Source organism: Notothenia coriiceps, unplaced genomic scaffold (assembly GCF_000735185.1).
Source record: "Notothenia coriiceps isolate Sejong01 unplaced genomic scaffold, NC01 NC01_scaffold00026421, whole genome shotgun sequence".
In the NCBI taxonomy this organism is placed as follows: Eukaryota; Metazoa; Chordata; class Actinopteri; order Perciformes; family Nototheniidae; genus Notothenia; species Notothenia coriiceps.
Window position 1 is genome coordinate 612,427 of NW_011359122.1, and position 10,387 is coordinate 622,813.

Here is a 10,387-nt window from a genome sequence, read left to right on the forward strand (position 1 = left end):
TGACGATCAGGAAAAAAAATGGCGGTTCCACATCGTTTTTGATTGTCCATGTAAATTATATATAATATAATAATAGCCAATAGCATAGCCAGAACTCTTCGTCCTTCCATAGCCAAAGTTTTTGGTTATAGCACGTAGGGATCATATTTACGGTCTGGGAAGTGGTGAGATCGTTCTACCTACGTGAAACCCAAGGGTAATTACTCTTGTAGAGACAAACTGTTTCCACCAGTGTCGACCAGGTTTCTTTGGGTTACTGTTGACTAACCAAATCGTCCAAATAATGTAGAGAGAACATAGGAAGAAACGCCCGGACAACATGTCTCCCTGAATTTCGTTAGTGTTTGTGTTTAGAGATTAGTCACTCACAAATCGAGGGTCTCTTACTTGGTGAAGGTGGTTGAGGCTGTCGTCGATAGTCTTAGACATCCTGTTCACGTAGCCCATTTATTTCAGTGACTGTGTGAAATTGAGTGAAGATTTGAATGAATTGTAGAAGATGTTTTATAATCGTCGTTGTTTGGTTAGGAACAAAATTGACTTTACACTAACCTCCTTTATACGTCAATTAAGTTAGAAATGTATATTCTTTTCGACTCAACCGTCTAAAGGAAATTTGACTTTGAGTTCGTCTTTTCGGATAAAAAACGTTTCTGGGTTCGAGTGTACTATAATGTCGGGAAAAACAACAATAGATGTAGATGACTTATAGAAGAGACTGGCGTCCTGTTTCTCGAGATTCCCTACTTTATATGGTAGAGACCTCCAAGTTGACTCAGCAACCGATTTCGTCCTGAATCTCTCAGTCACCGCCTCCTAAGTCAAAAATAAAGGGTCCACACAAATACACCGTCCAAAAGACCACCTACTCAGGTCTGTAAGAGGGACAGTCGGTCCGGTCGAGTCCAAACCCCTTAAAAATAAACTGGTATGACAACTTTTTGTTTTCTCTTCCTCTAATTCTCTAGCAGACACTGGAGAAAAATATAATAGTATAGCAGGATTATAAAACGTGTCAAACAAGTAAAATTGCTGTACGGATAAGTAAGTAAAGGTACGACTTATTTCATGTCTCTCATTAGTCCTTAACTCCTGTTCTTGATAAAAAATTTACAACAACCAGTCACAATTACAAAAGAAAACAGAAACCTTGTTTTAGTAATTCTATTAGGTCAAGCTCTATTGTTCTAAATTCGGAAAAGTAGTTTTTGTTAATTTAGGTTTACCAGTTTTATTAAATTAATCCATTTCCATCGCGTCCCTCTTGATCGTATGCAATATATAACACCCGCATTTTTGTCATTTCAGATTTGTTGCTACCAATAGTTGTCAGTGGAGAGGAAAATACGACGTTTTGGTCCTCATTTGTGTGAGTTTAATTTATCTATTATGTGTGGTGTGTTAGAGTACGATATTTAGATGAGATTTTACTATTCAATTTGATTCCTTTACCAGGGATGTCATGAGACACCAGCAAAGGGTAATTTACATATCTTGTAAACTTTAAGATCGGCGAGGATGTTTTGTTATTACCCAGGCCATTGAAACCCAAATACACCGTCACGTACCTGTTTCTTTGTACTTGTGTCCTTCATGTGTCCTTTGTGTGTACGAATTTCTTTACCCTAACACCGCCCAGATTACCCTATCAACCAAGTTTAGGGTGGACCTTGTGGTGGTGATCACACGGGAACTCATTCCGCGAATCGGGCAGTTCAATGGGGTCCCTCTTACGGGGACATTAGCCATTAACCATTCAACGAAACCTATTTTCGTAGTCGATTTAACATTTACATTACATTTACAGCAGAAAACTCCTATAATATGTGATTTACACGACGTGTGAGTGTACGGACGAGAGGGACATCGCCAGGTCTCGGAGGACCCGGTGCTGGAGCCTCTTGAACCCCAGCGAGGCCCTTTACAGGGGGCCGGTGCGACTGCAAGTATCCGGCCCTCCGCAGGGGGCTTTCTCGGAAGTGCTGTGCGAGCAAAGACGGCCGAAAGACAAGAGAAGCCGCAGTGACGGGCAGCAGTGGACGTCCCCTCTCCATTCTCCTATTTTAGGTGACCCACCCTTTTATCCTGTCGTTACTTAGCTATTTTCTTCACAAACGTCACCTTTCCATAACTTCATCTTTACCAAATATTACTCTTATCTCTCGAAAAACGTCTGGCAAGTGTACGTTTGTTTGGATAAAATTTGATGTCCTTTCCCCCTTTTTTTTTTTTTTTTTTTTTTTTTGGGTTTTTCGGGTTATCCCGGGAGAAATTACGGTTGGTTTTCTCTTTTGGGGGGGGGTGGGAAAAAACAGGTAAATTTTTTGTTGAATTTTTTGAGGACTTAATTGGTTTGTTTTGTAAGTTTATGTTATTAACAGCAGAACTCTATAGTACAAAAGTCTAAAGGAAAGAGGATTTACTTACTGTTAGGGAGAAATATGTATAAAGGGAAACATTCGTTCGAAAAAATCTTTACAAGTATATAACAACTAACTCCTCTCTGAAGTAGTCGTGGTATACCTCAAAACCGGTGTCGACTTGCATGGCAGACTTGGACCTTTCTCGCAGCCACTACAACCGGTCTCTCCTGTGGGGTCGGCTTGAGAGACAAACTCGTACGGGAGCTCCCTGCCTTCCTCCACAACTCGTAGAAGGGGAGGAGCTTTGGAGAAGTCCTCCTCCAACATGACCGACTCACTTGGCCGAGCCGGTCCCGGTCGCGGAGGAGGGGTCGAGGCGAAGTCTCCCCGGAAGGGTCTCCGAAGCGAGGGGCCTCCCGTTCAGGACCCGCCCCTCTTGTAGTACGTTCTGCACGTTGCTCATTTCCCATCTTTTTGTAATAGACTAATGTGGTACCTATTTATTCCTCCGTAAATGAAAATAATTCAACGGTCCCAAAAACCGTTAAGTCAGGCGTTCTTTGATATTCCGGATAGAGTCCCAAGCGTCAAGGGTTTTCGAAAAAAAGGTTGGGGCGCGGCTGGGGGTTTATTCGTCACGTTCTCTACCAACTTTGGGGGACAGCTGCCCCCCCACCCGAATCACTTAAATTAAAGGCTTTTTCTTTTTTTTTTTTCAAACTCTTTGTGACCCGATCACCTTAACAGTTTCTTTTTTTTAAGATACGTCTTGGGCAATAATAATTTATTATTAATTTTTTTTTTAATATTAAGAAAAAAAGTAAGAAAAATTTAAAAGGTAAAAATAAAACATTAGGTAGGAGTTGTGGGGGTGAAACCCTTGGGCACCGATAGACTGGTTTCTGGAAATGACACCACATAAAAAACCACTACAAACAACTACTGTCACCTGTCTTTAGGGGGGAATAAAACTCGAATTGGTGAAAGTAATATAGAGTTTTTTTCTGACTGTAGTTCGTTCGACAAATCTTTTACTTTACGATATTAGAGTCGGGGTTAGGACGACCTACATGAAACGTGGAAGACTGGTGAGAAGACGACTTGAACTACGTCGGCGACTCAACGCCGCTAGAGCGGAGGCGGTGCAGTAGCTCGGCGCAGCCGGTTTTTCCAAACACTACTAGGGTGCAGGAGCAAAGTTCCGACGGCAGACGGTTGTTCTGTGTTTTCGTCGTCAAATTTTTTTTTTTTTACAGTAGTCGTTAGTTTTACAAAGTCAAATTTATGTACAAAACTAACTTTTGATTCACTTTTTGCGGACATTTAGGTGAAGTTTATCTGGTTGAACTATAATATAAAACGCGTAATAGTGAACAGGGTACTATGCTGTGTTTACACCGTATATTACGTCTGAAACTTCAAACATATCGGCGAGCCCGGATAGCCGGTTATTAACGTAAAATTACCAATTTCGCCAAATGGAAAAACTGAATCTACCCTCGTGGTAAGAAGGCCAGTGTAAAGACAAAAAAGCGTTGTTACCGTTATTGTCAAAACCGTTTGTCACCGACGGAAAAATTTACGTTGAACATAAAAAAAGTATGATGAGAATTTTTTGCTTAGAATGGAGTGACGAATACACAAGTAAAACTGGGACCCAAAATACTACTATCTGATTTACGATACTTGTCTGGATGCGATTTTGCTATCTAGACTCGACTCCCGAAGAATCGTCAAGTACTACACAAATACAGTCTCGACATGCGGTCCCAAGTATGTGAAAAAGTGGTTACTGAAGAGGTACTGCGAAAATTGGATTTAAAAGGTTTTTTTACTGCGTTTTATTAATGAGAAAGACGTCGCCATGGTGAATTTTAACAAAAATAAAATTGTACCCTCGTCCTTTTTATGTCCAACACAAGGATTAGCATTGCATTTGTTAATACAAATAGCAAGCGAACTATCTAACTCTGAAACTTTGAAATAGTCCCATACTACCGACGACATGTTTGTTTACTGTCCTGGCTTCACGGCCGCACACCATTTACGTCACAGCCAGGCATGAGTTAGGGAGCGCTGGATTTGTGAAAAACTCCCCTCTTCCTAAACCACTAATACCACAGTACTGGTAAAACGGGAGGAGCCGAGTGAAAAACAAGCGCCCCTCATCCCAATCCACCCACACCGCAGTATTTTTTTCTTTTTTTTTACCCAAAAATATATTGTGTATTATCGGGGCTATTAATACTTAATACACGATAATTATCGGGCCGATAATTATCGTGCACCACTAATTAAAACACATTCCTTATTACCATTGGGAGTAAAAGAGGAAATGACATCCCTTTTTTTGTTTTGCTATTCCAGGGGAGCTCCCAGCCAGAAGAGTCCAACAGCCAGAGGACGTCCAGCACTGTTCTGGCTAAAGAGGCTCTCATAGAGATCGACTATGGTATCCTGACTGAAGACCTTAAGGTAGCTAGTTCACACAACACTGATGCCTTATTCCTAAAGAGTCCAACTCCTCAGATGTAATAACATGTGTCTTCAGCTCTCAGCATATACAGTGCTTAACAATATACTGTACCAAGAGGAAAAAGCCATTCGCAGCAAAATGTTATTTGATGTTGTTTGACGTCCCACAGGATGCACTGTCGGAGGAAGAGTTCAAGGGCGAGACCAACACACTGCAGCAGCGTCTGAACGAGCAGCAGAGCATCCTCCAGAGGATCAGTGCACCCAACATGAAGGCCATGGAGAAGCTGGAGAGCGTCCGGGACAAGTTCCAGGAGACCAGTGATGGTGAGAGGGCAGCATAAAGATAGAACGGACTGAGAAACAAAGGGAGTGACAGGGTGCAGTACCCTACTAGAGATCTTCATGGTGTTATCCCTGTGGTCATTCTCATGCTTTTGTCTTGGTTTTCCCCTCAGAGTTTGAGGCTGCTCGTAAGAGAGCCAAGAAAGCCAAGCAAGCCTTTGAGCAGATTAAGAAGGAGAGGTATGATCGCTTCAATAACTGCTTTGAGTCCGTCGCCACCAACATCGATGAGATCTACAAGGCCCTCTCACGCAACAGCAGTGCCCAGGTATGCCTCCGTCTTTTCTTTTACAATGAACGATGTTAATCCAATCTCCTAGTACAAATTGTGGTTTACACTATGCCAGTTAAAGGTCTCCTATCATGCAAAATGCACTTTTCAATGTCCTTCATACATAAATGTGTCCCCGGTGTGTCAGGGAACTCATACAGTGTCAGAAAACAAAACCCTCTCTCTTTTCCTCCGTACCCAATTCTCTAAAAACGGGGCGACAACGGAGCTGATCCAGATCAGGGTGTCCGCGGGGTCTTAAAAAGTATTAAAAGTTGATAAATCAATTTAGCGAAAATGAAGGCTATTAAAAAGTATTAAAAAGTATTAAACGGCATTTTCCAAGGTATTAAGAAGGTCCACAGCAACGACAACATGAAACACCCTTTAATTTACTGAAACGACATGTCGGGAAACCCCCTCAAGGCGGCCCCATGCATAGCGCGCCGTAAAATGCTGCTTATTATTTTAAGTTTCGTCGCCCTGCTCCGCTCTGTGGGGGGGTGGGTCCCAAGGTGGGTAGACCGGCATACGCAACGCTCTGGGGGTCCAACGGCTCCGTGTGTGCCCTATATGATCATTTTCTGATAACGATGAAATAGCCCGCCTCCATCTCCCCACGTCTCCTGCTGCTGCTGGGCTGTCAGAAGAGGGGGAGGAAAAGAGAGGCACTCGCCGTTTATTAAATATTCTTATATTATTATACAGAGAACAGAGTCGTTATCAATTAGTTTTAAAGCTCAATAAATAACAAAGAAGACCTCTGACCGGCACTTTTCTAATTTTGTACGGAAGATTTAAACTTTAACGGACATGTTGACCGGCGGAACATTTTTTTACGGAAACTCTGCCGCACGGTCCCTGCGTTCCTTGGAAGAGGCGGAGAGGTGGGTGTTTTTCATCTGCTGGCGGACTACCGGAGAGTATACAGCAGGAGAACACGCCGTCCACCGCGGAGAATAAACAGAAGGGCAACCATGGCAACCATGCTCCGGGGTCTTCTTCGCTGCTCTTGGTGTATTTCGGGCGGCAGCAGCGCCACTTACAGGCCTGACATATGTACTACATCGTTTCCAGCATTTCCAGCGGTCTAGTGTGAACGGAGACGTTAATGAATCGAATGCGTGTGAACGGAAGCCTTTTTTGCGCTTGCGTATGCGTTTTACCGTATGCGTCCTTGTGGGGCCGGGGTCTAAGCCAAACTATATCCGGTCACAGAGATCTGCTATTTTAAAGTAAAGTCAACACATATAGACCCTAAATATAGTCTATATTAAGAACGAGAAAAGTCTTAACATATATATCCTTTTTTTGTAAAACATAATGACAAATGTGTGAGGGTGATGACGTCAGTAGCATCGTCCTATGTGCCAGGGCTTAGCCCCGGACAGCCCCAGCCTGATTTAACCCCTGGGTATTTGAGAGGGAGCTCCTATATGGCATTACCCCGCTGAAGCTCACCAAAGTTTAACATATTTCATAGTTCAAAGTTTTGTCAATTAGTTTTGTTTATTGGTCCAAATACTGGTTTCTAATGGTTTCTGAGGAGTTTTACTGGAATGAAAGAGCACAAACCATTAGAAACCAGTATTTGGACCAATAAACAAAACTAATTGACAAAACTTTGAACTATGAAATATGNTCTGTTGTAGTGTGTGTGTGTGTGTGTGTGTGTGTGTGTGTGTGTGTGTGTGTGTGTGTGTGTGTGTGTGTGTGTGTGTGTGTGTGTGTGTGTGTGTGTGTGTGTGTGTGTGTGTTGCTTTCCATTTTCTGTAAGGAATGGTTATATCAGTCTGGGTAGATGAGGAAGCCGGAGAAGGTGCTGTACTTGTTTGTGTTCCCTCCGTGGACCTTGCCTCCGTCCAGCTGCACACACACCTCATCACCCACGTCCAAATGCAGGATCACACTGTTGGAGGCGTAGTCGTAATTCTGATCAGCATCCTGAGCGATGGCGCTGGCTCTCACCTGTCACCAACAGAGGACACACGCATTGACAATTAGAACATGGACGAAACTGAACAAACACTTGCAAATGTCACCGCCACTAACTCAACAGCTCAGGGAACTCAGCAGCATTTTAAATTAATACTATCTCATTCCTTTATCACATTTTATCATATTCTGTAGGCTGAGTGATGATCAATTATTTACAGCTTTCAAATGAGACCCTCGTCAGTATGACATCGCCTCCGCATTCATGCTGGATAAACAGATAGATGGGACTGTGACCTGTGACCCTAAAGGTGGGCTGAGAACACATCCCCTCTGCCTGTTATCGATCAGCTGTGGCGAAGGGCCGAGGATGGAGATGTGATCGGGTTTTGGAGATAAGCAGACTCACTGGGGACAACAGGTTGTCTATGGGGAACCTACCTCAGCCGAGAAGCAGCATAACTATCCATACCAGCTATTGACCTGTTGCTTATGATCCCGGGCCAGCTCAATATGCATGATATTGAGTGGCAATGCCAAAGCCAGACAGCTTCACATTTGCATGCCGTGTGTGAGCTCGGTGTTATTGACCGAGCAGCTGTGGATCTTTACTTGTTTGTTAACACATTTAATTGGGTTTACTCATTGTAGACATTTAAATACACATGCCTAGATTGCAACATACTAAGCCTAAAGGAGATCACTGCTTTTTTATGTTTCTTAAACTGTCATCTACATTTAAATACTATGTTTATATAGGTCTGGCATGAATGCTTTCGATAAAAAAACACTTTTCATAGATAGATAGATAGATAGATAGATAGATAGATAGATAGATAAAGTATAACCATACACTAGGTTGCATTCCTAAAGGCTTCCTTATTAGGATGTATCAATATTTCTGTGTGGCAGTTCCAATCATCAGACATATGTCAGCCATCAGTGGCCTTGTGTGTGGCTCAGTGTCCATCTACGGTGGGAGCACTCAATCTGTGTCAGCAACCAGACAAGCCACGCACATCTTCATGACAGCCACAGAATATGATCAGCAACTCAACTACAATCATGTCATTCCCTTCACTGGGGCCCTCTTTCTCCCCATAGAGTATGCATCAATTTGAAAACAGTCAATCACTCAGCAACAGAGCCTGAATTACAGTAACTAAAAAAATATGCCCTTTTCCCGTTCCACCTATCTTTGCCTTCGTCTGAGCCATTTTGCTCAACATATATCACAGTGGAGTTGTGTTCAATTTCCTAGACACTGTCTGTAGGTCCCTCCCTATATTCAATTCCCGTCAGCGATGTTACATCCAACATACGGACCAGCCAGATTCATTAAGGGAAAAGAGTAGCAGAACTTTGGATGCTTCACCGCTTAACTACATAGTAAAACCAACCATAGCTGTTATTTCTCTACTACAACAGTCTTGATTCATTCGATTTGAGATTTTGTAGTTCACATGTTTTTTTTTAGGCGCCTCTGCCTCTGCCTCTATGTTTCTCACTGCGGAGCTATTCAGCTGTTAAGCTATTCAGCATTATTATTTTTTTCATTATGTAGCAAAAGTTAAACAAAAATTGTAAGAAGCGTTGCCTTAGCAAGGTTAAAATAACTGTCAGTTACAGTAATGCCTGCTTCTCAATATCTGAAGATATATAACAAACTGTGTTGAATGTGGAAAAGAGAGACATGCCTGATCAGAGAACCAGAAACTGTGTAAAGAAAATAACACATTCCCAAGGGTTGAAAGTAAATAAATACATAATAATATAGTTGGCTTATATCTCAGGATTTCATGCAGTTCTGTAAAGAAAACTAAATGAAATTGTTACTTTAAATGTTGAATTATTATTATTAGAGAAATTACCTATTTTTTACACTCACAGGGTAAGGCAAAAGGAATCAGGCGGATTTTCATGAGAGTAGATAGGGAGTAGCATGGACCCAGGGAGAACCCATTAAATGTTGCAGTGGATTGGCCTTGGCAGTGGTCGGCCCACTCCGAATGCCCGTCTAGTATATTTATCTGTTTATGCTTGTTTATTTTTGTTCCATCCGTGTTCTTCAGAGGAACATAACAGTTCACAAGAGAAATATTCTCTTCTAGTCTGGGTAGCAGGCAACATTGAGCATTTAGAAAGATGTACTTCATTATTTTTGTATTAAATCAGAGCCATGTGTTACTCAGGCAGCCCGATTAGTATTTTGTAACACTATAGTGTTAACAAATATCACTATAGGCCTAAGAAAGAGTAGAGTATATAAGTATATATATACTCTTTCTTAGAGCCCCATAAGACCATCTCTCAAAAACTGACACCAATCCATTGTCATCTGTAAAGGTTATATTGTTGTTCTGCTTGACATGTGTAGTGACAGCCAATAACACATTTGCATCTTTGGCTGCAGCTGACATCAATGGTGTTGTTGTGACTTTCTATCGACACAAGGCATATGTCATCCTCCTGCTCATTATTTTGGCAACAGTGTATCAGAGGGAGATGTATGGAGATCGTTCCCCCCTCAGGCATTCACAGATCCTCATGATTTAATGCATTAAAGTGCGGCTGAATATTCCACAAGAAAATAATATTTGTCAGTCAGTGTAGAGATCATTTTGCCAATATATGATATATGAATTGGTACTTCAGCCGATATTCCTGTGCTTGAAGAATAATGCAAGCCATCCATTAATGCAGATGCCAGACAGAGAGGCATGAGGGAGCCATGGTGGGATTAGGACAGGAAGCCGACAGAGGAGATGGATACGGCTGGAGGACACAGGCTGATCCGTGTGAACCAGGCAGCCGACTGCGCTGATCCTGGAGCTGTTGGAGTTGTGAGCCATGATGCAGGGGCCCCCGGGGTTTGCCCGTGGCTGTCTCTGTCTTTGCCTAGCCCTTTCATTATAGGGCCTCCAGTAAACACAACTTGGAGCAGAGGGGCCCACAGCTCCAAGGAAGGAGTAGGGGAGTAGGGGGGGCGGGTGAGGGG

The 10,387-nt window shown here is 42.5% G+C and overlaps 2 protein-coding genes across 2 annotated transcripts in view; one reads left to right on the top strand and one right to left on the bottom strand.

Annotated features, from left to right (window-relative positions):
* Window positions 1–10,387, top strand: part of smc1a (structural maintenance of chromosomes 1A) — a 39,272-nt gene that overhangs the window by 9,093 nt on the left and 19,792 nt on the right. Inside the window, exons 20-22 of the mRNA XM_010784513.1 lie at window positions 4,731–4,838; window positions 5,009–5,165; window positions 5,297–5,461. Of these exons, the coding sequence (XP_010782815.1) occupies window positions 4,731–4,838; window positions 5,009–5,165; window positions 5,297–5,461 (430 nt within the window). The remainder of the gene's footprint in view (window positions 1–4,730; window positions 4,839–5,008; window positions 5,166–5,296; window positions 5,462–10,387) is intronic.
* LOC104956857 (complement C1q-like protein 4) overlaps window positions 7,243–10,387 on the bottom strand; it is a 7,624-nt gene continuing 4,479 nt past the window's right edge. Inside the window, exon 2 of the mRNA XM_010784413.1 lies at window positions 7,243–7,422. Within this exon, the coding sequence (XP_010782715.1) occupies window positions 7,243–7,422 (180 nt within the window). The remainder of the gene's footprint in view (window positions 7,423–10,387) is intronic.